Below are 27,976 nucleotides of genomic sequence, written 5' to 3'. Positions count from 1 at the left end.
AATCTAAATAAATCGATCTAATTAAGCTTTTATGGAGGTGATTAAATTAACAAAATTTCCCACACGTTTCTGATACAGAAATCCAAAAGGTTTGGGGGCTAAGTTGTAAACGGGGACTTTGTCTTTGCCCACATCCACTAATTAACCTTTATGGTCCAGCAGCCAATTTGTCAATATTTTATTTGATTAGTATCAAAGATTCAAAATTAGTCCCTTTCAAAATGGAATATGTCATCTCAACCACTCATAACTAATCCTTAATTCGAAACAAATTAAATAAGAATCCGTACGAATGGAATTTTACTCTGAATTCAGCCCTTTAACTTAACCAACTTGCAGAATAATCCAAACCATAATTTTATTTTATTTTAAGCCTTTTATATAAATTTTAACAACAATGGAAGTTTAATATATGTTGTTGTCTCTGTTTGTTATGTGTTGTGGAGCAGTCATACTTGCCATCCCAGACACCAAACGGGCTGAGGAGGCTAAGAAAAGAAGAGCTCAAGATTTTGAGAGGCAATGGACAAGGAGAACGCAAGACTTTCGAGAGGGTTTATGATTATGATGTGTATAACGATCTAGGAAATCCTGATAGTAGTGCAGATCTTAAGAGACCGGTACTCGGCGGCAAACAACACCCCTATCCCAGACGTTGCCGAACAGGACGCCCGCGAACCGAAACAGGTATGATTTTTAATACCAAACTACTATTTTATTAAAACATTTAATTAACTATATGTCTTTAAAAACAAATTTCAGGCCGAGGTTATAGTTATATCTTCGTTTAATTGATATGCTCAATCTATTGTCAATTAAATTAAATTAAAAAAAAAAAAAAAAAAATCTTATTGTATTGAGTAGAGAATACATAATTGATTGTTATTTCATTAATTATGGGATAAGATAGTAATTAATTTTATATAGTCTCTGTGATATTTATTGATCCGTGATAAGCAATTGTGTGGTTCTAAGATAAAGCATTATATGCGTTGTCTGATCTGATGGTGACGTCTGACAACGAAGCCGTACTAGCTTGACCAGACCCAAAATTTTAAAATCAACTTCAATATTTTTATTTTTTACATAATATTAATAATTTTTTATTACTATTCAAATAAAAAAATTATTACAAAACAAAATTTTTTACTTTTTTATACAAAACATTCTTACTTTTTTCTTTCACGTTAATCAAATCTGCTACAGATTCAGCCAATTTCCTAAGTCCACTCATTTGCCAAACATAACCTCTACTTTTATCTCCTCGTAGAGTAGAGATTTACGACTGCCTAGCGTCAGACATTTACAAATTTTTTTTTAAAATTAAAGGAGAATCTAAATTTGAAATATTAGCACTAAATTTGAAACATTAACACCAAATTTAGGATGATTGAATTCTTTTTGAGTAATACCATCCTTAAATGGTTAACTTTTCATCGCTAAATTTTAGTTTTGAATTCAAAAACAAATTTTGAGGCATTAAAAACTAAATATTAACTTATAAAAATTTAACTAATAAAAACAAAAAAAAACAAAATGGGGGAATAGAGAGATTTCTACAAATTTTTTTTTAAAAAAAATAAAGTCACATTAAACTTTAACAAATACTTATCTGACTTTTGACAGCCATATAGCAGGACTTCTCCTCGTATATCACAACTTTCACAACTTACCAATTTATGGACGCGCAATGTGGAAATTTGTTTTGTGCTTTTTGTCACATTGTCGTTCTTTTTTTTTTTCTTTTTCTTTTTTTTTTAATTATAAACTCTCACATCAACGTAAAGTTCTTTTTTTTTTAATTTTTTTTTTTTTACTTTTAAAATGAAAGAATAAAGGGAGAAAACTTTCCATACTCATAAAATATTAATTAAAAAAAAAAAAAAAAAGGTCTGACATGATAGGGTTGTATTGTGCCATAGGTTTATGTTTTTGTTAAATTATCAGTTGTTTTAAAAATTTAAGTTAATAAAAAGAGATGAATTTAATAATTTAATCAATACTTTAACACTTTTTGTACATGTGAACTCAAACGTGTGTAGAATATTTAATTTAAATAAGGTGAATTGACGGAGTCAAAGTTTAATCTCAGGACCTTTAATTCCGATACCATGCTAAATTACCATTTATTCAAGAAGTTTAAACAAATAAAAAAAAAAGTTAAATTTAATTATTTAATCAATACTTCAACAGTTTTGCATGGCTTTTCAATATCCTAGGGTTCAGGAACAAATAAAAACATATAAAATAACATAAAACAAATAAAATAATGAACAACTGTGTTAATTTGTAATTTTAGGTGTTGATGCATTTTGAAGAAAATGAATGAGAAAGTTAGTATAAACAATTGATTTGCACGCAGATCCATTGTCGGAGAAAAGAAGCAGTAGCGTGTATGTTCCTCGGGATGAGAGCTTCTCGGAAGTAAAACAGCTAACGTTCTCAGTCAAGGCAGTATCCTCGGTGCTGCATGCAGTGGTACCGTCGTTAGAGGCGGCGATCATCGACACAGACCTCGGATTTCCATACTTCACGGCGATAGATTCGCTTTTCAACGAGGGGGTTAACTTGCCTCCCCTTAAAAACCAAAACACGCAGTCCCTCCGCAACGTGCTGCCCAGGCTGCTCAAGGCTATCAATGATACACAAGAAAATGTGTTGCGGTTTGAGACACCAGAAACAATGGATAGTGAGATAACTTTACCCTTAAATATATCATCTCTTTATGCCTTCATCCATCTTCTCTCTAAACGGTAGTTTTTTGGCACACATTTATGCAGGAGACAAATTCTTTTGGTTTAGGGATGCTGAATTTGGTAGGCAGACTCTTGCTGGCCTCAACCCCTACAGCATACAGTTAATCACGGTATGATTTTTGGACAATAATTATGAAAGCAATGAGCACAAGAGACGAACCAAAATTTCTTCTTGAAACAAGTCACGGCACAAATGAAAGCCCAATCTAACTTTAAAAAGGATAAAATCTAATTTTCAAGCATATATATATATATATATAATGTTCAAATGTAGAGGAGAAGGAGCGGCCATCACCCTTCACACTCATTTCGTATCGGTTAACATGACGTGTTTTATGTGAATTTTTATGTTAGACAGTAATTAAAAGAAAAAAGTGTGTGAAATGTGTGATAAATAACATTAAACTATAGCGAATGCTTATCTCATGGATTAAATCATTAAGATATTTTTTTTCTTTCTAGCAATATGACCAAAATAAGTAACCCATCAAAGCGTATATATATGTGTAAACCCATCAAATTATATATATGTGTGTGTGGGGCGGGATTAACTAGGATTAACTTTTTACATAAAATGCCAAAAATCTGCATGAAAATTCTCTAGGAATGGCCATTGAAGAGTAAGCTCGACCCAAAGATTTATGGTTCGCCAGAATCAGCAATCACTACAGAAATGATTCAAAAGGAAATCGGAGGTTTAATGACGGTCAAGGAGGTATGTAACACAATATCATACAACTTACATATAAATGGTCCTTTCTCTTTCACACATAAATTTTGCGTCATTAATTTGTAGGCCATACATCAGAAGAAGCTATTCATTCTAGATTACCATGACCTATTGTTACCATATGTGAGAAAAGTAAGAGAGATTAAAGGGACAACTTTGTACGGATCAAGGACGGTGTTCTTCCTAACCCCAGGGGGCACCTTAAGGCCACTAGCCATTGAGTTGACTCGGCCACCAATAGATGGGAAGCCTCAGTGGAAAGAGGTTCACATGCCTTGTTGGGATGCTACAGGTATCTGGCTATGGAGGATTGCAAAAGCTCATGTTCTTGCCCATGAGTCTGGTTATCACCAACTTGTTAGCCATTGGTACTTACACATGCTCCAATTCACTCCTACTAGCATTAATCCATATATACATTGCTATTAACATGGAAGTTTAATTTCCATCTGTTTTGTAGGCTCAGAACTCATTGTGCTACAGAACCTTATATAATTGCGACAAATAGGCAACTCAGTGCGGTGCACCCTATCTATAGACTATTGTGCCCTCATTTTCGGTACACTATGGAGATTAATGCTCTTGCTCGAGAAGCACTTATTAATGCAGGAGGGATCATTGAGACCTCATTTGCACCTAGCAAGTACTCCATTGAGTTAAGCTCCGCTGCTTATGACCAGCAGTGGCAATTCAACCTGCAGGCATTACCAGCTGACTTAATTAACAGGTGATTTCGTAACTAAATTTTGTTTGAGCAAGTTGTTAAATCAACGTTTATCCTAAAAATTGATTAAATTTAATCATTTAATTAATACTTTAGCATTTTACTTCACTTATGGGTTTAAACTTCTCTTTAATAAGTGGTACATGTTAGAATATATGAGAAATAATGATGATTGAATTACCCTAAATGAGGGATTTGATTAGAATTAGATTGGATTCGAACATTGTCTCTTGTACACAATCATATTAAGTAATAAGACCACAATATAGCCCTGTATGTAGGTATCTATCCTAATGGATTCGAAAATTATTTGTCTCTGTTTTCTTTTATTCTGCTATTCTCCTTATATATATTTCCACAGCTTTATGAATTTTTTTGGCTTTTAACATTTTGAATATTTAACTGAAATTGAGTGAATTGACAAAGACAACCTTTGAACTAAAGATATTGTCTCGAAATTAACACACATATATGTTCATTAACTTGTTGATTTTGCTACTTGCCAGGGGAATGGCAGTTGAAGATCCAACTGCTCCACATGGCCTAAAGCTCACAATTGAGGATTACCCATTTGCCAATGATGGCCTCCTCCTTTGGGACAATATCAAAGAGTGGGTGAGTGACTATGTCAACCACTATTACCCCAACCCAAGCCTCATAGAGTCTGATCAAGAGCTACAACAATGGTGGACAGAAATCCGAACAGTAGGCCACGCCGACAAAAAAGACGAACCTTGGTGGCCGGTTCTCAAGACCCCAAAAGACCTTATCGAAATCATCACAACGATTGTATGGGTGACATCTGGACACCATGCAGCCGTAAACTTTGGACAATACACTTATGCTGGTTATTTCCCTAACCGGCCTACCATTGCTAGAACCAACATGCCCACTGAAGATCCTTCTGAAGAATTTTGGAAAAACTTCTTGATAAAGCCCGAAGGTGCACTCTTACAATGCTTCCCTTCACAAATTCAAGCGACAAGAGTGATGGCTGTTTTGGACATCCTATCAAATCATTCTCCGGACGAGGAGTATCTGGGGGATGTAATAGAGCCTGCATGGGCTGAAAATCCGATCATTAAGGGGTCCTTTGAACGGTTTAACGGGAGGTTACTTGAGCTTGAAGGAACTATTGATGAGAGGAATGCAAACAAGAATTTGAAGAACAGAACCGGAGCTGGGGTTTTGCCGTATGAGCTTTTGAAGCCATTTTCGAAGCCTGGAGTGACAGGAAAGGGAGTTCCCTATAGCATTTCCATTTGAAGTTGAAATGTGTATTTCAAGAAGGTAGATGATCATATGGCAAATTAGGATAAATAAGAACAAGGAATATTGCTAGAAACTTCAATGGGATGAGCCAGATGATCTTTTTTCTTTTCAATAGCAAGAATTGAATCCGAAAAGATTTTAGCAACAACGAAAACTTACAAAAACCATTAATTAATTAATAGGACAGCAAACAGCGATTGCCATGGTCGTTGATCATGAAAAAGAAGAGATCACAAGTGACAGAAATACTTTTTGAAATTTCTGTTGCATAAAATTCAAGCCTCTTTAATTTTCTTCTAATGAATCCACATACGCAAAAGTCATATTATTAACACTACAAGGAATTCAAACTCTTCGCAAACATTTCCAATTCCATATAGTTGGTACACTATATATAGATATATTTGATGAGAAGTGTCAATTTCCTTTGTTATATCAACTAATCAAAAATAGCAAGCTAGCTTTGTCCTTCTAAATGTAGTGCAGAACTTTGTTATGGTGGCCGAAAATGGACTCGTGCGGTTGTACTGCTCAAGTCCACGTGATAAAGTCCTTTACTCGGACATATCTTTCAACAATAGGATAAGTCAAACTGAAGCTGTGTGGTTCACAAATTTTCCTTGTCATGATCATGTGAAGTTATGTATGATTTGATTGGAGGTTTTGGTTCCTTTATACCTCTCAATAATTTCATAGAATCATCGAGAGTTGTGATTTTTAGAGTGACTCAGCTAAATGATAAATAGAACTGATATTTGATCTGAAAACTCACCTACAAAGAAATCCTGATGATAAATTGGTTTGTCTCAAGATCAAATAATCTACAAATATTAGTAAATTTAATTACTTTATTAATAGTACTATGGCTTATCATTGTGTCCAAACTAACTACCATTCAATTGTTTTTGCAATTGTGTAGGGGAATGGTTGTTGAGGATCCAACTGTTCCTCATGGACTAAAGCTAACAATTAAAGACTACCCCTTTGCAATGATGGGATACCATCGAATTACGGGTCACTGATTATGTTAAGCACTACTACCCAAACCCTTGCCTTGTAGAGTTTGATCAAGAGCTCCAAGCATGGTGGACAGAAATTCGAACGGTCGGCCATGCCGACAAGAAGGATGAACCCTAGTGGCCAGTCCTCAAAACCCCCAAAGACCTAATTGGCATCATCACAACAATCGTATGGGTCACTTTTGGTCACCATGCAGCCATGAACTTCGAACAATACGCTTACGCGGGTTATTTTCCTAACCGGCCTACCATTGCCAGAACCAGCATGCCCACAGAAGACCCTACTGAAGAAGAATGGAAAAAGTTCATGAAAAAACCTGCACTTGCACTCTTGAAATGTTTCCCTTCACAACTTCAAGCAACAAGAATAATGGCTGTTTTGGACATATTGTCTAATCATTCACCGGACGAGGAGTACCTTGGAGAGAAGATGGAGCCCTCATGGGCTGAAGATCCGGCCATAAAGATGGCTTTTGAACGGTTTAATGGGAGATTGAAAGAGCTTGAACGCATTATCGATGAAAGGAATGGAAGCAATGATTTCAAGAATAGAGTAGGAGCTGGGATTGTGCCGTATGAGCTTTTAAAGCCATTTTCGCAGCCGGAGGTGACCGGAAAAGGAATTCCATATAGCATCTCCATTTGAATTTGAAATGTGTTTTTATAGTTTCAAACTCGGTGGTGCCCAATGAGGAAAAAAAAAATTGAACATATGCTTACATACCTTAAAAATATTCAAATGCTTGAATCACAATGGTGATCATTGTCGTGTGTGTCTAGGAAAGGTTCAAAACTAAGATCTATCATAATCCAACACCTTGCTTGTCACTTGTTGTTTGGAATAATGCCCTCTAAAAATCTAATTTGTTGACATTTCTTAATTTTAATAAACGTTGTTTTACTATTTGAGATTTGTTTTGGGCATAATGTTATTCATTTGATGAATATATATAGATCTATGGTTATATTTAATACAATTTAAATGCATACAATGAGATTGGTGCACATAAAACATAAAATCATAGGCTAATTACAACTATAAGATAAATGTTCTCAGTTAGTGATATAATTGGTAAATATTTTATCTAATAATACTAGAATATGTTGATCAAGATGGTTTGTTTTAATGATGACATGGTGAACCATTGTGAGAAAAATATTAAAAATATTGTCATTAAATATTTTCTCACGTCCCCTAATAGTAGTGCTCCTAATTCTGAGAGATTAGTGGACTAAAAGGAATGTGTTGATTACTTTAATTGGCAAGTGAGTAAAATCATTGTTGATTGAATCTCAGCATGTTGGGCAATTACATTGAATCTATTGGGAATATTTATTCTCAAGACGGAATCCATAATCTTTTTTCTTCTGAGTTAGATTTGATGGACCTGGTTATTCAAATTCCAAACCCGGTGTTGATACAGTTGACCGCACCTCGGTAAACTGGGCATGAATACCTGCAAACACAAAAACAAACTCGAGTGACTTGATGCGAATGCCAGCTGAGGGCACTCCAATACCTAAATTAGAAGGATGATTTTGGAGAGGATAGGAAGCAAGAGAATGAGAAAGGAAGAGAATGCACACCTCGGGTGTGATACCTTTTTATAGGTCTATCGTTGGTAAGGAAAGCAAGTTTGATATGGCAAGCATCATACTATTGAAAGTATGCGGGAGATAGATTGCTAAGTTGGGGTATGGCAGGGGATATGAAGTGCTTATCTTGTCACCATACTATTGAAAGTAGGGAGCATTTATTTTTTTAGTGTGATTGGAGTAAGAGGTTATGGAGAGAAGTGATGCTTAAAAGTTTGGTTAGTCCTATTTGGCTGGATTGGGATGAGGTGGTGAGGGAAGGCATGAAGGCATGGAAGGAAAAAAGTTTGCAATGCACTGTGTGTAAATTGGCTATTGGAGCAACTGTATATCACATATGGAAGCACCAGAATAGTATTAAATTTTGCAAGAGGGTGAATTCTGAGGAGCAAATATTACAGCTTATTTGTTGGGAGATTAGTATAAGAATCATGGGGAAGAGCAAAGGAAAGTTTAAGCATACTGTTGAAAATGTCAAGATTTGTGAGAATTGGAGCATTCCTTTGAGTATCTTGGTTCAAAATGAGTAATGAAGCTCTTTTTTTTCTTTGATGGGTGGCGGTATTTTTTTTTTAGCTTGTGATTTTTTTATTTATTTATTTTTTTTTTGTAGGAGACCATTTGTAATTGTTTGATTGGGGTGGGGTGTTTCTTGTTTTAATGTAAAGAACTGAGTTCTAACTTTCTTGTTGGTGTGTTTAGGTGTTTTGTTTGTGTTTTGAATGAAAATTTTATTCATCCAAAAAAAAGATATGGCAAGCATCGGCAAGCAAGGTTCTCATGAATGAGTTTCTACTACAGGGTGGTGTAGCGAGATCCTAAAAACAAAAAAACAATAAAGTCATAACTCTTCTTAAAATCAAGATTCTATCAAAAATTCAATGTACGATAGAGAGAAAAAAAAAAAAAAAAAAAATCAGTCCCAAAGTGTTTCCCATTGATGAACAATCAAGGGTTAAACACTTTTTTAATATTTGTGGTTTAATAACTTTATTTTTGCCCACATCGATTTCATTTCGTATTATAGATGGTACGTCTCTTATTGCTAAAAATGAAGATAATACTTCCTTTCATAAAATTGACGAAACTATACATCAGTGCCCTTCAAAAGCCGACACATGGCCATATGCCTCATTAACAAAAATAAAAATTAGACTCCTCTCTTTTTGTAGAGAGAGAAGCTTTCCACCTCCTTGTGAGGTTTTTCCTCCGCCTTGTGCAGCTGCCTGAGCGAGGAGGGATGAAGTTTTTTTCCCTCCCTCTTCCCTTCAACCCTTGTTCTCCTTCATTTTCTTCTCATTTTCTCTTGTTTTCCTCCGTTCTCTCATTTGTTTCCAGTCGTTTCTTCCCCTTTACAGCAGCTCCCATCGCTCCTCCGCCATCACCGTGCAGCAAAGTCCCATCTCCACCACAAATTGGGTGAGCCCAGCCTTCATCTGCCATCCATCAACCTTCGTAGTCCCCAAACTGGTGTTTCTCGATTTGGTTTTTTCAAAACCCGATCTGTCAACACCAGGCCGCTCCTCCATCACACGTGCCTCACCACCATGTGCTACGACCTTTACGCTTCCCGACGCAACCATCTACTCCGTCCGGCCAACACTCGCGGAGCGTGAGCCATAAGCGCCCAAGAGTGGATCTCACTTGCGGACGCGTGGTCCATGTTGTGCAAATTTATTTAACTCGCAAGTGCATGAATCGATTGTAGTTTAATGGATTGCAAGTGCGAGGTCGATCCCACAGAGAATTGTATTCTTGAAAGAGCAATTTAAATCTAAACTAATTAAACCCTAACCTAGTTCCAAAAGGGTTTTGAATTTTGATTTTAAAAATTAAAAGATAAACATAAACTAATTAAAATAAACTAAGAGATAAAATACTAAGGTTTGGGAATTCACACTCACCGAATTATAACAACATACTTTCATGTTTATCAATATTAATCTGAAGTTTTCACAATTAAAATCTTAGATATGTTTTACTATGCTTCAAACAATTAATCAAAACCATCATATGTATTTGAAAATTCTAAAAACGACTCCAAATGACACCTATTCAAATGCCTAGGTGTTTCACAAAAATTATGCAGAATGAGATCTAACCTAACAGTTAAAAATCAACCAAATACAAATATGAACTAAACATTCATGAACACAGATATTTGGTTACGAAAAGGAAACCATTTAGAGAACTCTCTAAATGTAAAACCTCTCTGGGGCAGCCAAACCCAAGAAATCAATCCACTATAAGAAGAATAAGGAATACAAGAAGAATTACAAAACCTTTGACTCTTCCTTGCACACGACAAGCGACCCACTTGACTTCTACCTCAGTAGCCATTTCCAGAACGTCTGGCACAATTCTTCTAAAAGATTTCCTTTCACCAGAACTCCGATTGGCTTCACGTATTTTCTTTTCTCAAAATAAACTAGAGCAATATCTCTCTCTAAGCTCTCTAATTTTTCTCTCCAAAATACGTATCTATCTTAGGTAAAACATTTTGTTTAAATAGAGAATAAAACAATAATTCAGCAGTCATGTCCGGACAGGGATAATTGGGTGTCCAGACATGGCTAGGGTTACATAAGCGTAACCACGTGATGTCTGGACACCCAAGTCATGTGTCCGGACATGCCTTGAACAATAGGCGTGCTGGAAATTGGGTCCGGACCCAGCTTCTGACGGTCCAGACCTCCCATTCAAAACATAGTTGCTAGAAATGGGGTCCGGACCCAACTTCTGATGGTCCGGACCTCCCCTTTTAAAACACAGTTGCTGGATGTAGTGTCCGGACCCAGCTTTTGACGGTCCGGACAGGCCCTTCAAAATGTATATTCTGTAAATTGGGTCCGGACCTGACTTCTGGCGGTTTGGATAGGGCTTTCTAGACTCCTGCTTTCTGGACATGTTGAGATGCACATTTTCAACAATTTACATGCAAACCGAATGTGCCAAAACCTAAACTAACAATATTCATTCATTGCACAAATCACAAGAGGAATCCAATATCAATTAAATCATTAGATGTATCCGTAAATCACAAAAGACATCCAATCTTAATTGAAACACCAAATGTATCCGTAGAACAAATCACAAGGGATATCCAACTATTTAGGCAAATAAAATCAAGCAATCAATTATGTGAAATTATCTTAAATTATCAAGTGTATCATTAAATCACAAAAGATATCCAAGAACCACTCCACACATTGAAAAGAAGTAAAACAATTGAAATATTAAACCCAATAAAATCAGATAAATAAAGACTTACATGAAAGGATTGATGTTCTTTATCGGTGATGTTTCATCCCCAACCTTAGTTGGAAATTTAGCTCAACATAAAAATAAAACCTAAATCTAAAGAAAACCTAAACTAAAAAGAGAAAAACGGTAGAATTTTGCTCTCTGGAATTCTATATTTTCTTGAATGCAAAGAAGTCTATTTATAGGCTTAGAAAAGTCCTAGAAAACTTATTAAACCTAGATAATTCGGAGGTCTATCTCCCAATCAAAATAGAAGTCTGAAATTGGAATATGATTCGTTCGGATTTGTGTTCTTTTATTGCGAGGCGATTTTGATATAGTAACTATTCGAATTAGGAAAATCCAATTTCACAATGAATTATATTATTTTGAGTTAGATTTCCAATGCCACTTGAATCACTTCAATCCGATATCTGATCGGAAAGTTATGGTCAAAATATTGAGATGTGTGCAGAATCTGAATTTGAATCCAATTCAAAATTTTTTCCAATCTAAACTTTAATCCAATCGGATCTTTAATCATATTTAACATTTTTTCGGATTTGGTTAAACTTAACCACATCATCTAGGTCTTCTTAAAGTATGCTTTTTTCCAAACTTTGCATTTTTCCTTTTAAAACTGTAGTTTTTCTTCAATGATCTACAAAATACTAAAAACACAAAACATTAAATAACGACACAGCTAAAGGATTAACTAATGTAAATAAAGGGGTCCAAATATGCAATATTTGGCACTTATCAGTCCACACACACTGGAGCGTGGACAACTGTCCTCCATGCGTTGCTCCTCTGCTCTATCCTTCGCTCGCTACCTCCGCCTTTGCCAGTGTTTTGTGGTATTTTGCTCCTTTGATTTTGGCCCTCCGGTCTTCATCACCGGCGTGTGTACGTCACGTGCCTGTGAGTGGCTTACACTCGCCGGCCTAGAATCTCGCTCCTCCATTGCCGATGATGCTGAAGGTTTTTTGCTTCTTTTTTTTTTTTAGTTGTATTTTGCTTTGTTTTCTGTCTTGTATTTATGTTTGTTGTGTTTTGTTGTTTTTTTGTGGGTTTTTATTTCCATGAGCTACTATAGTTTGATCTTTTTATGAAGATTGCTTCATCAACCGGAGATCGTTACTCCCGTACAACAGATCCAGATGGGAATTCAGTGCCTTTCTTTCAACAGCCTCCTTTCGAGAAGGTGTTGTTGTTTGAAAGCTAGTCAAATCTTTGGCTTGTTTCAAACACCACTTCGTGGGTGACATTTCTTGGTGTGTTGATCAAGATCTAGAGGACCAAGCCATTTTTTGGCCCATTTCATATTTGTTTGTGTTTTTTGCATTGTATTGATGCTTTGGGTTTGTTGTTGGAGAGTCCAAGCCTTTTTCGGTTTTTTGATTTTTTATATCCTATCCTTATTTGCTTAGAAAAAAAATTAGATTTTTTTTTTTTTAAAAAAAAAACAACAATAAAAGAGAAAAAAAAAAAAAACGCAAAAGGAAAATTGGGTAGCTTAAACTAAAATTCTGGCTCCGCCACTAATTCTTCGATTGATTTTTTACCATGGTTTTACTTTTAAAGATTTCTTCAAAACATTTCCGCGTCATCATAAAAAAAATATATGTGTTAGACTGATTTATCGCTTTCTTTATTATTGGTGGATGCTTGTTTGGAGTCCATCTATATTTTCAATCTTGAAACCGCCCTTAATCCTCAAAATGAAGTTTCTTCTTTCTTAGATTTTTTGGGTGTTTTGATCTGCTATTCTTGGCCGAATTAGAGAGGGTTTTGGAGCTTGATTTCTTTCCTCTGTTTCGGTGGTTTTTGGGTTGATTGGGTGTTCTCTTACAGTTTTGGTTGATTAATTGATTGAAATTTCTGGGTTGGATTTGCTCTTGTGAGTTGTTTCGATTTTGATGGCCAGATGGAATTAATGTCTGTTGAAGTTGTGGGTTCCTCTGTTTCAGTTTTCCACCGTGAAGCTGGGGATATTGTAGCTTGGATTGCATGATGGGATTTTGATTGGGTTGTGTTCGGGGGAAACTGGATTTGGAGAAGAGTTGGGTGTTTGGCTATTTCGGTTTCAGTGTGGGTTTAAGCAAGGGTTGAAGAATCCAGAGTTCAGTTTTCAAGAACAAATGCCATGCGTCCTCATACTGTAGTGGCTGGAGCTCATAAGATCAATTGGGATTACTTGGATATGGATATAAAGCGCTTTATGAGGTATTGTTTGTCATCCACAACTTGCTGGTTGGCCTTTTCTTTTGAAACTTGTTTCGTTCTTCCTATCACCATTGAAGGAACAGAGTCGACGGCAACAAAATAAAATTCTTTCATTCTTGAAGATTTTACCATCGCGGCACCATTGGGGGAATCGACTGAGTTCAGCCCTTTTAAACAATTCTTGATTCGACAAGGTCAGATAATTGATAGTTCATACATATATCAACATTAATTCATGACTACTTCTTGAGGAAAGTTAACAATGCAAAATTCTTTTCATAAAAGTTTGTCAAAATAGATTCAACGCTTGAAAAAAATAAGATATAGGATTTGCAATATTTTTGAAAGAGTTAATTAATTTGTAATCTTTACACTTATTTTCATATTTACGTGTTTTAAATAAGTAATATAAAAAGTCATTTAAAATACATTACCTTAAGTAAGTAGAGTAATATATAACATAAACTTAATAAATAAATGTAAAGGGTATAATTACTTCTACGGTGTGCATGCACCACAATTGAAGCAAATGGTCCAGTCGCCAAAACAAAAATATTTGGAGGAAAAGTCTTATCAAAGATGGAATCTATGCAGTCCCTTCAATATTTCTAGAGAACAAATAATTTTTTTCTTCATGTGCTAAGAGAGAAAGTTTGGGTTTTGTGATTTCAATTGCTCCTCTCTTAGGGTCTTTATTGTAAACAACAATTGTTAATCAACAACAACTGAAGTCTATTGGAGTGGTTTTTCTCTTTGAGATGCTCAAAAGATTAGTAATTCGTCACCAAATTATTTGTGCTCATTGCTTTATTTCTTTCATTATATTTGGTGAATGTTTGTGTGGTTGCTTAATTTTTAGTTCCGCATTATTTTTGCATACACCTATTCAACTCCCCTACTAAGTGTAGTTTGGAGTATTGGGTATAATTTTCAACATTGATCTCAGTGAGAAGTATAAGGAGAAAAAATATGATTAAAAGGATCAAGAGAAAGATGGTAGAAAATCCCAAGCCATTTATTTAAACACGAAAAGCTATACATACATAAATTATAGTACACAGGACAAACCATATAAAACCTAGATTAAAGATATTAGACACCCCTGATTCTGTTTTCAAAAAGTGTAAGTTTGATTTTTTGAAGCTTCACAAGGACACCTTTGATATCAACTCTTTCATCTGGTAACTCTTGAGAACGCTTTAATCCTAATTCCATGATGGAAGAAAGAACACTTTGCATGACTGTTCCAAAATCTTTGCAATGCCAAAGTCACCTATGTGTGCAACCATGTCCTCATCTAGAAGGATATTACTAGACTTCAAATCACAGTGCACAACAGATTCTGATTGACCATTGTGAAGATAGTCCAACGCTGATGCAACATCAACCAGAATGTTTACTCTTTGAAGAAGATTCATGCAATAGTTATAAGAGTATAACCATCTTTCAAGGCTACCGTTAGACATGTATTGTAGTACTAAAGCTCTGAACTCAAGGTTAGAGCATGTACTTATGACCTTAACAACATTCCTATGTCGGATTCTTGCATTCTACATCGAAACTTTTGAAGCACCCAAAGATTGCAAATTTAGAACTTTAATAGCAACATTTGTCCCGTCAAACAACACCTCTTTGTACACAGAACCAAAACCTCCAGCTCCAAGCAAGTTGCTTTCACAAAAATTGTTTGTCCCTTGGCAAATCTCTTGATATGATATCATTCTATGCTCCAATACATGCAATGTATTAAGTACACTTGGAACCTGCATTTTACTTTCTCGATGTCTTCTCAGCATATACATCAATGCTAGACTGATCATAACTAAAGCAATGGTAGGAAGAAAATATTTGAGCAGAATTTGTTTCGCCTTGGATCCTTTGGAACTTGGGTTTGGACAAGGTGGTACTCCAAAAATTGGATTCCCACAAAGCGCTTTGTTTCCTGAAAATGATTCAGCTGTGAAGTTTACAAAAGGGCCACTATATGGAATCTCTCCCAATAGCTTGTTGAAAGACACATTCAAGTACTTGAGATGTGAAAGTGCCTCAAGAGACTTAGGAATTGTACTGGATAAATCGTTGTAAGAGAGATCTAAGATATCCAATCCTTTCAAATCTCCAAAAGATTGTGGAATGCTTTCTTGAAATGAGTTTCTTGACAAATTAAGATAATTTAGGCTTTCACAAGCACCAATGGTGCTTGGAATATAACCAGTAATTTGGTTCTGAGATAAATCCATGCCTTGAATAACATTCAATTTTTTCATGTTTGGAGACAAATATCCACCAAGGAAATTCGATGATAGGTTCAAAAATAATAGATTCTCAAGGCTCCATAAATTTAATGGTATTGATGATTTCAGTATATTAGAACTCAGGTATAGCCTTTGCAGAAGATTGAGGTTTGAAATGCAATTTGGGATGGATTCAGAGATTTTGTTATTTGAGAGATCTAACTCACCCAAGTTCTTTAGCTAACATATTTCTTCTGGAATGAATCCTTCCATTTTATTACCATCAAGATATAATCTTTGTAACTCCTCCAATCCTCCAATTGTGGATGGTATGTTTCCAATCAAATTGTTATTGCCAGGATGAAGCAAGGTCAAGCCTTTTAAGGAACTTATACTCATAGGAATATGACACTTTATTTTGCTTTGGAATAGAGCAATTAAGGAGAAAAGGGTGGTTGAAAAGTTTCTAATAGAATCCGGAAGAGTAACATCCAAGGGATTGTAGGATAAGTCCAGGCCAGGTATTCCAAAAATTTGCAATTAGATAGAGATGAAAGAAAATTAAGCTCTTGATTTCCAGGCTTTCCTGTTAGCTGGTTGTGATGCATATTAAGTACTCAGAGGTATTTTATGTGTCCAAGGCTTTTTGGTATTGGTCCAGAAAGAATGTTCGAACTAAACTCTACTAGGACGAGCTTGGAACAATTTGAAAGAAACGATGGGATAGGACCACTAAATCTGTTTCGACCAATAACCAAAGTTTTAAGATTAGGGCAAGAAAACCCAATAGCTGATGGAAGATTTCCAGATAAGGAATTATTTAGCAAGGAGATTAGTTGTAGAGAGGAAATGTTATAAAAGGTTTTGGGGGATTGCCCCTGTGAGATAATTGAATTCAAAATTCAAATATTCCAGATTTGAAAGGCGCCATAAATCACTCGGAATGCTTCCTATAATGTTGTTATGCTCAATGCAAAACACAGTTAACCTTGACAAGTTACTGTAGGAGGTATATTACCAGTTAAGTTGTTACCTCCAAGATATAGCTTTTCAAGTTTTTCTAAACTCCCATAACCTGCTGGAATACTCCCATCTAATTTATTGTATGAGAGGGATAAGACTACAAGCTCTTTACAGTAATTCATTTGTGAAGGGAGTCGACCACTGAATTTATTGCCATTAAGATAAGGCCCATGAAGATTAGGAAAATGGCTGCAGAGATCCATTGGAAGAGTTCCTGAGATTTGATTTTTTTGAAGAGCAATTATGGTTAGAGAGGATATGTTAAGGATGATAAGAGGAAATTGACCAATGAGGCTGTTGGAACCCAAATTCAAGTACTCTAACAATGACATATTGCTGAGGGACGATGGAATTGCACCTATAAGATGGTTACTGTCTAGATGTATTTGTTGAAGCCTCTGGCAATTATGCAAAGTTGGAGGGATACTACCTTCCAATTGGTTGCTTGGCAACAAGAGTATTCTCAAGCGATGTAGGCGGCTGACCTCATGTGGCAGAGAACCAGAGAAGCTGTTGTTAGAAGGATCAAGTGCGACTAGGAAAGAGAGGTTACCGATGTGAGGAGAAATGGTGCCTAGGAGCCCCATGTAGGAAAGGTTCAAAGAAGTGACCCTATCTGGAGCTTGACTAAGTTGTCCTTGTATGTTCCCAAAGCTTCTCCTATCTACATTAGCAAAGAAAACAGCTCGCTATGACTAGAGATTTTTACAAACACGACAAGGAAAAAGTGGCCAAGTTGTTGAAGGAAGATAAATGGACTCGATCTGGAGCTTGAGTAAGTTGTCCTTGTATGTTCCCAAATTTCTTTTCTGTCAACATAACCAAAGAAAACAGCTCGCTATGACGACATTTTTATGAAACATGACAAGGGCCAACTTGTTGAAGGAAGATAAATGGACTCTGGAGCTTGACTAAGTTGTGCTTGTATGTTCCAAAATTTCTCACCTGTCAACATAACCGAAGAAAACAGCTCGCTATGACAACATTTTTATGAAACATGACAAGGAAAATGTGGCCAACTTCTTGAAGGTGTTGGAAATAATTTTGGCCGATGCACAAAATTCTTATTGAAATATGATGATACTAACATGAAAATTAAGAAAAATAAATAAATACGAGATATGAAAAGTAGAGAATTGAAAGATTTCTCAATGCTATAAAAGCACGCAAGAATGTTGTCTTCATGTTGATTTGTGCCTCTCAAAGTATAGAACTCGGTGTGATCGAATCTTGTGACACACAACCTCCATGGATTAGACTATAACGTCTACCATTGCAGATACAAGTAGGGCGGGAGACAAAGATCCTGACACAAAATTTTACCAGTAATATTTTAAGTTTTTTAAGCCCTAGCCCCTGCTCTTCCTCCCTCACCCCCGCTCCTCCTCATCCTTTCTTCTTTATTTGCTTGATGAAAATAATCTCTAGACAGTGTGCGAAGAAGAAAGGTTTTAGAGAGAAGGCAAGGTTGCAAGAGCTTGGAGATTGAAAGAGCTTGAACGGATTATTGATGAAAGGAATGGAAACAATGATTTCAAGAATAGAGTAGGAGCTGGGATTATGCCATATGAGCTTTTTAATCCATTTTCGCAGCCTGGGGTGACCGGAAAAGGAGTTCCATATAGCATCTCCATTTGAATTTGAAATGTGTTTTTATAGTTTCAAACTCAGTGGTGCCTAATGAGGAAAAAACAAATGTGAACAAATGCTTCCATACCTTAAAAATATTCAAATGCTTGAATCACAATGGTGATCATTGTCGTGTGTGTCGAGGAAATTAAGGTTCAAAACTAAGATCTATCATAATCCAACACCCTGCTTATCACTTGTTTGGAATAATGCCCTCTAAAATCTAATTTGTTGACATTTCTTAATTTTAATAAACGTTGTTTTACTATTTTAGATTTGATTTGGGCATAATGTTATTTATTTGATGAATATAGCCTATGGTTAATGTGTAGATTACTTTAACTGGCAAATGAGTAAAATCATTGTTGATTGAATCTTGACGTGTTGGGTGATTACATTGAATCCATTAGGAACACTTATTTTCAAGACGGAATCCATAATTTTGTTACTTTGAGTTAGATTTGATAGATGTAGCTAATTATTCAAATCCCAAGCCTGGTGCTAATATAGTTGACTGCTCACCGGTAATTAAACCGGGCAAGAATACTTGCAAAGACAAAACAAACTAGAGTGACTTGATGTGGATGCCAACGGGGGCACTCTAATGCCTAAGTTAGTTAATTAGAAGGATATTTAACAAGCATTTGAGTCTTGTACAAACAAAAATGATAAAGAGCTAGCATACATACTCATGGAGAAGAAACGATCTCCAGTTTATTGATTGGACAAGGTCAGATAATAGCTAAATAGATATAGAGTTTTCATTATTTAAATGATCAACATTAATTTAATGTCTACTTCTTGAGGAAATTCTTGAACCAATGGGCTGAAAGCTTAGGATGCCTTTTCAATCCGTTCTTATAGTCTACATAGTGGATGCCAAACCGAATGGTGTAACCTGAACCCCATTCGAAGTCGTCCAACAATGACCATGCAAAGTATCCTTTAACGTTTACGCCATCCCTATTTTCTCCCACCCCACACAAACAAAAACAAAAAAAGTCAAAACCAGCTAGATTTATAGGACTATCATATAAAATTGGGATGATGTGACAGTAAAAACTAGCTTTCAGTAATTTTTTTTTTTGTTGCTACTTTATCAAGTTGTATAACAGTCTAATAAAAAACACGCTATTGTTAATCAAGCACTTACATTATAGCCTTGCGAAGATATGAGAGATGGCCATTGTAGTACTCAATTCTGTGTGTGTCCATAAGGGCTTCCTCAAGAGACAAGGTGGCGTTATTGGACTCATCAACTCCTACAATTTAGTTGTACATATATATATTTAGGTTCTATTCAAATTGACATCTAATGGCTACCACTCTGTTCCAATTTGTCATCCAAGTTATGTGAAATTAATTGTAAAAAAAATAGTGAAGAAGAAGAAGAGAACTTACCATTCTCGGTAATATAGATTAGCGGATTATGGTACTTCCCCTTGACATAAAGCAAAAGATCGAGAAGTCCTCTAGGATAAACAGCGAGCCAACTCGATGCAGCCTGATTTAGAGAAAATTTTCTTAAAATATTAATTAAATAATTAAATAATTATCTTAATTAAATTTTTTTGAATAAATAATAATTTAATATAGTATGAAAGCAATAATTCTCCTCCCATTTTCAATTAAGTATTTCCCATAAACAAATCCCTTTCTTTTTGTGTCCGGTGGATGTTTTTATTTAAAAAGAGCTATATACAGGGAAGAAATTGATATATATGTAGTTGGTCAATGATTACTGTTTTTAAAATTCAGAATCACTTTATTCGTTCCACGTGTGTGACTGTGACCAAAAGGTGTATTAATTAACATTAAGCTATATGTTGATTCTCAATTACCCAAGGAAAAAAATTAAAGTACGTATGGCGTTTGTGAACTTTCTTCATCACAGATTCACACGCAATGTATATTCAAGACTTGATGTTTCCTTTAAGTTGAATATATTCTTTTAGTTTTTGCCCCACCATGTTATTTTTCCTTTTGTTAAATGAATTCATCAAAAGGAGTTGTCTGGATATAGACCAAGGGGCCACTTCATAGGAAAATATTCATTTTATTAAAGGAAGGCCAAGGCATAACGTAGGTCTACCCTTGTCTCCGAGGACAACTCAAAAGAAGTGTCACTCAGAAAAAAAATAAATAAAAAAATAATAATAATAATAATAAAAATTGAAGGTTTATTTATAAGTACATACCACTGGACCAATGGGGATCCCATTGCGCTCAACTGCCACGACAAAAAATCATGGTCTAGTTAGTATAAGATACATAAAAATGAAAGAAGTTACAGGACAGACACGAAACTAAACCGGCATACATTAGGTGTTGTAACTACTTACTCGTAAGATTAACAAGAAAATCTGTCAAGTAGCTTGGCTTTCCAGAATTAAGGTGAGGTGCATAGGCTGCATAATTGGAAGTATAGTAATTTAATCCTATAAAATCAAATGACCCTTTTACCAGCTTCGATTGCTCTTTTGTGAACTTGGGTAATCTGTTTCCAACGAGAGATCGCATACTGTGGGGATAGTCACCATTTGTCAATGGGTCCAAATACCTGCAGTCAACCATGGACTATTTAAAATATGTATGACAGCTCGAATTTGTTGCAATTTGATAAGCGAATTGGTTAGCAAATTTCTGCTAATCTCTATCTTTTTTAATCGCTCGTGTATTCCAAAGCGAGAATTAACCTTAAAAACAAAGCCAACAATAAAAACACTAATGACAAAGATTCTAGGGTGAAAATGCCTAAGGGGTGTCATTGAGTCCCTTGAATTAAACATAATAGGACTAGGAACTCTTTTGATAATATTGCTAGTGATGTGGCAGTAATGGTGACAGAACCTATATGACTGCCTACCTACTTATTTGAGAAGGTGTTTTAGATGGATTCTCAGTTCTCTCGCAATTATAAGTTAATTATTACCAATTTGAACAACTAATTATTGAAAATCTTATTAAAAAAAAAGGAACATCAGTAGAATTTACCATCCCAATGCGAAATCAAGGGCACGTAGTGCGGCATTACGATTGTGCTCGGCATTAGAGATTGGCACAAACCAGCTGGCATCTAGTGTAATCCCTATGACACCTTTTTGTGTGGCCTGAACACATAATGAACAATTTGTACTTGAGGGTGGAATTAGTCATGATGATTAAATATTTCTTTTGCATAATATATAAATTCTATTATGTAATAGTGGTGGAAATTAAATTAATGGATGTGTAACAAAAACTGTATCCATCAAACTTGACAAGTCTATGCTAAGATTGACAAAGACATTGGGCCGTCGTTTATTGTTTATTTTTTCTTATTATTTTTTTGCAGTGAGTAATTGTTCTATAACTCATAACATAATAAAAAAGAGCTATTTGCAAGTGGAACCTGATATTTTTGTTTGTACAATTGAACTACGGCTGCATGAGCAAGAAGCAAGTTATGGGCAACCAAATATGGCTCTATGCTTGAATCTCCACCTGTGCAGTTCAGATTTTGCCAACTAGAACATCGACCCGGTGCTGATTGCCCGTTTGCATAACCACCACTGCTGAAGACGTGTGGCTCATTTACTGTGATCCAATACTTTACACGGTCTCCAAATTCCTTGAAGCAAAGCTCAGCATAGTCTCGAAAGTTATCACTGAAAATTAATGTGCATGCCCACATACACTTACTTCAACCCCAACGGAAAAAGGCTTAAATTGTATAAATTGGCTTAAAGGATATACGTTGAACAAATTCCAGGCCAACTTCAGAGCCTTCTTTAACTTTTACAATCATTCAAAATAATGTATTTCATCAAAGGAATACGATTCTCTCAATTTTATTTTTTACTGGCATCAAATTAATGAGTCCTCAATCTTTAAAGGGGCAGACAATATGATTAATTTATTAATTACTTACACAATGCGAGGACTTAAGAAACCACCATACTCATCCTCTAAGGTTTGGGGGACATCCCAGTGGAAGATTGTCACAAAAGGTTTTAGACCTGCATTTAGTAATAGCAAAATAAAGAGTAAATTAATTATAAAAGCAACATCATGAGTTGATGACATATATTATGCTGGAATTTTACAAGGTTGAATCATGACCTTTGTCGAGGAGCTCATTGATGAGGTTGTTGTAGTATTTTATTCCTTCACGGTTCACACCCCCACTTAGCTTTCCTTCTGAAATTAGACCCCAAATAATCATCTACAAGGGTCAGAAATATTGTTTCCAAGGATCCCAATTTTTTCTTGTTGGGAATTTTTGTTATTATCCCTACTCCTTATTATTCAGCAAGAGACTGTGAGAGAAGGCTTCCTGTCTAAGTACGTAGAAAGTCCCTGCTCAAGTTGAGAAGTAATGCTATAAGTTTTCGTAGAGTCTTCCTAGAGTCATCTAAAATGTAATGTATCTTTTAAAATTACCGTTAAATTTGAGATGTGATTTATTGACTTTTAATCTATTGATGATTTTAAAACCCACATCACATTTGGAATGACTTTAGGAAGACTTATAGCATTACTCCAAGTTGAGAGCCCACCCGCTCAAGTCTTTTGAACAAGAAACTTCTCTCATGATCCTTACAATTTAACATGTCCCTCAATTTTGGACAGGAAACCGTAGAAGATACAAATCATGTTTTCAAAACTTTGATGTAGATGGATTTGGGATAGATGTGAACAATTAAGAATCTTACTTGGTAAAATTCGAGGCCATGAGATGGAGAACCTGTATGCATCTACACCCATTTCCTTCATAATTCCAACATCTTCCTGTTGGAAGTGTAAATAAATTAAAATGCAAAGTCAAAGAAAGCATGCAAGAAGGTTGTACACGTTTTTTTTTTTCTAATTAATTCTAGCATTTCGGCGTAACTTTCTTTTACTTTAATTAGTTTAGTAAATTATGCATATCTTAGAAGTCAAAAAATATTTGTTAGGGGGCAAACTTGTTAGACTTTATGATTTTTAGTTTTAGCTCTTGAGTGCTAGCCACCTTCGTGGACTTTGTAACCATAGTATTAAGTGATATAATTGTTAGAGCGACTTTTATTGACTTTTAGTAAGCAAGTTAAGCACATCTATTTTAGGCTTTAATATGTAGCAAGTTAATGAGTTGCTTTTATTGACTTTTGTAAGTTAGTAATGTATGTGTTCACATGTAAGAAATTCTTATATAAGGATATTATGTACGTTAGATTAAGTAAGCAATTATCAAGCAAGAAGCAAGTGGAAGCTTGATATTTCTCTTTAATATTAAAGTATTGTTTTCATCTTGTCTTTTGTTCTTTCTATTTTTATGAGTGTCTGTGTATTTGAGTGTAAATTTATTCCCAACACTTCCTATAATACATAATGTGAAATATAAATTTGTTGCCAAAAATATTTAAGTTCCTTTTCGTCATCTTGTGTTTAGTTAGGCTGAACAGACAAATCAGATTGTGACATATATAATATTGGTTTTCTTTAATTTTTATTTTATTTTATTATGTGGACTATAAGTACTATACCTTGTAGCGATGATATTGATCAACAGCCACATCTCCATTACTGCCATCCAATATCCTTTCTGCAATTTCATATAAATCTTATATTCGTAAGATTTAAAAAAGATTTCTAAGCGCTACTTTGAGCTATTAGTTAACCTTAACCAAGATTAATGCACATGCCTAAGCCTAACCACTAAAATACAGATCACAACTAACTTAATCAAGAGAAACCCCCCCCAAAAAAAAAAGGGATACTTTCTTTTGGTCTTGCTGACCCTTCAACTCAGCCATTGGTCTCCCGCTGCGACCCCTAACATTAAAAACTTGGAACGTCTGTTGTATTGAGCTAGAGAGAGAGAGAGAGAGAGAGAGAGAGAGAGAGAGACCTGGATATCTATGGGTGTAAGTATCCCACATGCTTTTTCCTCTGCCACCTTCATTTGCTGCACCTTCATACTGGATTTTAAACACATAATGGCACATATATATAAATGCATCACGCTTGACATATTCTCTGTACACTTGAATTAGAAAAACTGTATTACCTATCATACAAACATGGAGGAAACCCAAGCAGGACTTACCTGGTAAGCCGCGGATGCCGTTCCGAAAATGAAACCGGCCGGAAAACTGCTCCGGTTGAGTGAAGCAGTGTGATGGCTTGGTGTAACAGCAATGCTATTATCAATCAATAAGCCAACAAAGACCAGGAGGCCCAGGAGTAGTCGATAGCCTTGAAATGCCATAACTTATTTTTCTTATTATGGGTGTGGTGCTGTACTAGATCATTTCTTGGCTTTTTATAGAGGAGCTGAGTGCACCACTCAAAATGATTGGTTAAATAAAGGAAATTCACTTAATTTTCTGAATTTTTATTGTTTTTTCAATAGTTATTTTAAAGTTTGAAAACTTTTTATTTTAGTGTATCAAACTTTATTTTAGTGTATTAAGAGACATTTTACCTATACTCCGTTTGATTTAACCCCAAAACCTAATGGTGCGAGTGAAATTGCATATTTTTTAAAGTTTGATATACTAAATTGAGAGTTTTTGAACTTTAGTGGGGTGATGGCAGAAGCGATGAAAGTTCAAGAGGGTTAAGGAAAGTTTCCCCTTGAATAAATGAAGAATGAATGATTGTCATATATATATAAGCCTAATCCTTCCTTAGAGTGGATTAAAATTGCGACACGTTGCGTGAACCCATGATTTTTAGTAAGTGAACCGGTTTTTAATGTGTTTGATAGACTAGACTAGTTTTTCATTAAAAAAAATGCTACAGTTCTTCCTGTGTTCTCCTCTTCTTACGTGGATATTATTGTCTAAAAAAAATGAAAAAAAAAAAACAATTATACCGGTGGTCCCTCATATTTCTTTTAGAAAACTAAAAAATGAATACTTTTCTAAACAGCTCTTTTTTCTAATGCAATCTCAAAGAAACTTTAAGTCTCGGCTAGTAAAGAATTAATGCGAAACTTAGTATCTCATGAATGTCTTTATAATTTACCTTAAAGCATTAAAATATCTATATTATAACTCCAAAAAAACTAGTCAACTTAGATGCTTTTATAATATACACACTTTATATAAATTATTAATCTATCTAATATGGGATTAGAGGATCATGATCTTTACAATTTTTAGACCATTTCTAAACATCATAACACTTCTAAAATATCACATATTAAAAATATGACATAGTATAGTTGAAAATTGAGTATATTTTTATCATATTCTTGCATTTCATGTTGTAAAAATGCTTTGACTAAAAAATTATTTTTTGATTTTTTAAGAAGAAACTTCTATGTAAAAGTGAAGAAAAAACCTTTTGGAAATATATATATATATATTGAATATTTTAATAACATAACACATTTTGAATACGTGATATTTTCAAACAATTCGATGCATAAAGACAACCTAACTTCTGTAATTTGAAAATTTGTCATTTATTTGAAATTATAAGAGATCATTGTACTGGACCTTGTGTGTCGTCTCACTCTTGCTTTAATTGGTTCACAACTTTATCCGAGCAGACAGACAATTCCTTCGGGACTTCTTTAATTGATTTGACTGCAGATTCCATGATGTGAAACAATACTGGGTTCAACGGTCACAACCAATATTGCAACGAATATAAAAAAAATAAAAAAAACAAAAAAGAAAGAAAAAGGACAAGGTAGTGCAACTTTTCGTTGTTGCGAACAAAGACGTACGCCTGATGACTGCTGTATGAGGTGTTGGCCTTTTTCATTAGCCGCCGCAATGAATAATGGCAATAGGCACGAGTTCAATTAGAGTAGCCGCCAGAGAATCATTCTTAAGGGAATTCGTTTCTTCCTTTTTTTTTCTCTAAATTTTTTTAAATTTTATTTTTTAAAAAAATAATACAATAGTAAGTTTGTTGATATTTAGACTGTTTTTGTTTATCTTGTCTCTAGATTTGCTTTCAATAGTAATCTATAGGGCGAAGTTTTTTCCGTTTCGATTTATTTTAATCGTTTTCTAAGGTTTTGTTAACAAGAAAACTTAAGAGTAGCGATCTTAAATCTCCGGTCTGTCTTTTGTTTTCTCCTTAATTCTTTTATGGAAGCAAACCATTGTCGGATGGCAGACGAATTATCAGGTATATGAAAGAATTGTCATGGATGGTAAAGGCAGTGAAGGAGATTGTGTTTAGAAATGTACTTGTAGCGGAGATGGAACAGCTAGGAAATTACTGTCTAGTTGAGAAACTTGTGATGGATTGGGTAGCGGTTAGAGACGTGATTTGACAGCATATGCTGTAGATTTGAAAATTGATTGGAACGATGACATTCAAAGAGTTAAACAAAGCATAAATCAAATTTAAATTGAAGAAATTTCTCATTGTTTCTATGATATTGTTTTGTTAGAGCAACATGTTGTACGTATTTTTATGAAATGAATAGAGAAGAAGCATTGTTAGAAAAAAAAAATAAAAAAAAAATAATAATAAAATTAGAGAAGGTCTTTTAACCACACAATTCAAAATTCTTTTCATAAAATTTGTCAAAATATATTCTATGGTTGAAAAAATAAGATATGAGATTTGCAATCTCTTTTCTCTTTTCAAAGGGTTAATTAATTTGAATGTAATAATGCTAATCTTCACACCATTTATTACACTTATATCATAGGAGTTGACATGCCATGTTTAAAATTGTTTATATTCTTTTTGAAATTATTGACATGAAAATTACTCTCATACTACTGTCATACAACTATGGTAATGTGACAATGAAAATCAACTATTGATTTTTTCTTGTTATAAGCCCAATTGATCTAAAGACTGATCTTCATTGCCACATCACCATAATTGTAAAATATTAGTATAAGAGTCTACTAAATAGTTTTTCTCATATAGATAGGGATCTCCTACACTTACATAATTTTAGGCTATTATTTGCATCAAATGGCTTGAAAAATGTCATTGGTTAAAAAAAGGTGATAAGAATTGAGTATATGTTATAAAAAAATTGAGTAAAAAACTGTGGTTTAGTTTTTTAAAAAAGAATATTCTTTGCAAAAGTCATGAAGATGTCTTTTGAGAGAAATTTTTTTATTTTTATGTCAGTCCGGATAATATACCACATTTTTAGTATGTGATATTTTATAAGTCATTTAATATAAAGAACGAAAACTTTTTTACATGGTAAGAAGTCGTTATCCGTTGTGTGCGTGCACACACATATATATATATATATATATATATATAGGGCCACCACAATTGAATCAAATGGTGCCGTGGCCAAAACAAATTTATTAGGGGGTCTTATCAAATATCAAAGCAACGGCCAAAAAAAATTCAATGCAGTCTCAATCCTATAAATTCTGTAGGAGTTAAATTCTGAATTCCATATGTGACGAGTCCAATCAAATTCTTTCAGCAAATTTAGATCACCCAATTGCAAGACATCCTTATCCTTTAATCACTTTGTTCTTGTCATGCATTTAATGCATTGCCTTGGAAATATTTAAGATGGGTGTTTCAATATTACTAGATGCAGATCGAGTCAC

The 27,976-nt window shown here is 34.7% G+C and overlaps 3 protein-coding genes and 1 pseudogene across 4 annotated transcripts; 2 read left to right on the top strand and 2 right to left on the bottom strand.

Moving 5' to 3' along the window:
- The first annotated feature begins 31 nt into the window (after nucleotides 1-31).
- On the top strand, nucleotides 32-5,586 carry LOC132163731 (linoleate 13S-lipoxygenase 2-1, chloroplastic-like). Its single transcript, XM_059574099.1, has 8 exons — nucleotides 32-37; nucleotides 405-687; nucleotides 2,363-2,689; nucleotides 2,781-2,866; nucleotides 3,361-3,471; nucleotides 3,553-3,854; nucleotides 3,947-4,213; nucleotides 4,717-5,586. The coding sequence occupies exons 1-8, from the start codon at nucleotides 32-34 to the stop codon at nucleotides 5,474-5,476; spliced, it is 2,142 nt and encodes a 713-aa protein (XP_059430082.1). The 3' UTR covers nucleotides 5,477-5,586.
- Nucleotides 5,587-6,405: 819 nt separating this feature from the next.
- On the top strand, nucleotides 6,406-7,147 carry LOC132163730 (linoleate 13S-lipoxygenase 2-1, chloroplastic-like; annotated as a pseudogene).
- A 9,636-nt stretch (nucleotides 7,148-16,783) lies between these two features.
- LOC132163727 (LRR receptor-like serine/threonine-protein kinase RGI5) lies at nucleotides 16,784-17,410 on the bottom strand. Its single transcript, XM_059574095.1, has one exon. It carries the CDS (start codon nucleotides 17,408-17,410, stop codon nucleotides 16,784-16,786), a length of 627 nt encoding a protein of 208 aa, XP_059430078.1.
- Nucleotides 17,411-19,118: 1,708 nt separating this feature from the next.
- Nucleotides 19,119-24,684, bottom strand: LOC132164720 (beta-glucosidase 12-like). Of its 2 annotated transcripts, XM_059575272.1 has the most exons (13): nucleotides 24,523-24,684; nucleotides 24,325-24,394; nucleotides 23,960-24,018; nucleotides 23,147-23,222; nucleotides 22,554-22,631; nucleotides 22,363-22,450; nucleotides 21,844-22,099; nucleotides 21,447-21,562; nucleotides 20,795-21,012; nucleotides 20,651-20,682; nucleotides 19,854-19,956; nucleotides 19,606-19,714; nucleotides 19,119-19,415 (listed from the first exon to the last, which is right to left on the bottom strand). In XM_059575272.1, the coding sequence occupies exons 1-13, from the start codon at nucleotides 24,682-24,684 to the stop codon at nucleotides 19,247-19,249; spliced, it is 1,536 nt and encodes a 511-aa protein (XP_059431255.1). In that variant the 3' UTR covers nucleotides 19,119-19,246. The 2 variants fall into 2 exon arrangements, with proteins under 2 accessions (XP_059431255.1, XP_059431256.1); XM_059575273.1 differs by lacking the exons at nucleotides 24,325-24,394; nucleotides 24,523-24,684 and having other exon boundaries at nucleotides 23,147-23,218; nucleotides 23,960-24,016.
- Between the last annotated feature and the right edge of the window lie 3,292 nt (nucleotides 24,685-27,976).

Source organism: Corylus avellana, chromosome ca10, assembly GCF_901000735.1.
Source record: "Corylus avellana chromosome ca10, CavTom2PMs-1.0".
Classification (NCBI taxonomy): Eukaryota; Viridiplantae; Streptophyta; class Magnoliopsida; order Fagales; family Betulaceae; genus Corylus; species Corylus avellana.
The sequence above is the reverse complement of the archived record's forward strand: the minus strand, read 5'-3'. Positions and strand labels throughout refer to the sequence as shown.

Bases quoted from the DNA above. Each gene is read 5' to 3' on its own strand.
- LOC132163731 (XM_059574099.1), top strand. The intron at 2,690-2,780 runs GTGAGATAACTT...ACATTTATGCAG, and splicing joins GACACCAGAAACAATGGATA to GAGACAAATTCTTTTGGTTT. The intron at 3,855-3,946 runs GTACTTACACAT...TCTGTTTTGTAG, and splicing joins CACCAACTTGTTAGCCATTG to GCTCAGAACTCATTGTGCTA.
- LOC132163727 (XM_059574095.1), bottom strand. From the start codon at position 17,410: ATGGGGCTCCTAGGCACCATTTCTCCTCACATCGGTAACCTCTCTTTC.
- LOC132164720 (XM_059575272.1), bottom strand. From the start codon at position 24,684: ATGGCATTTCAAGGCTATCGACTACTCCTGGGCCTCCTGGTCTTTGTT. The intron at 24,019-24,324 runs GTCTCTCTCTCT...ATGAAATTGCAG, and splicing joins TTACACCCATAGATATCCAG to AAAGGATATTGGATGGCAGT. The intron at 23,223-23,959 runs GTATAGTACTTA...CACTTCCAACAG, and splicing joins ATCAATATCATCGCTACAAG to GAAGATGTTGGAATTATGAA.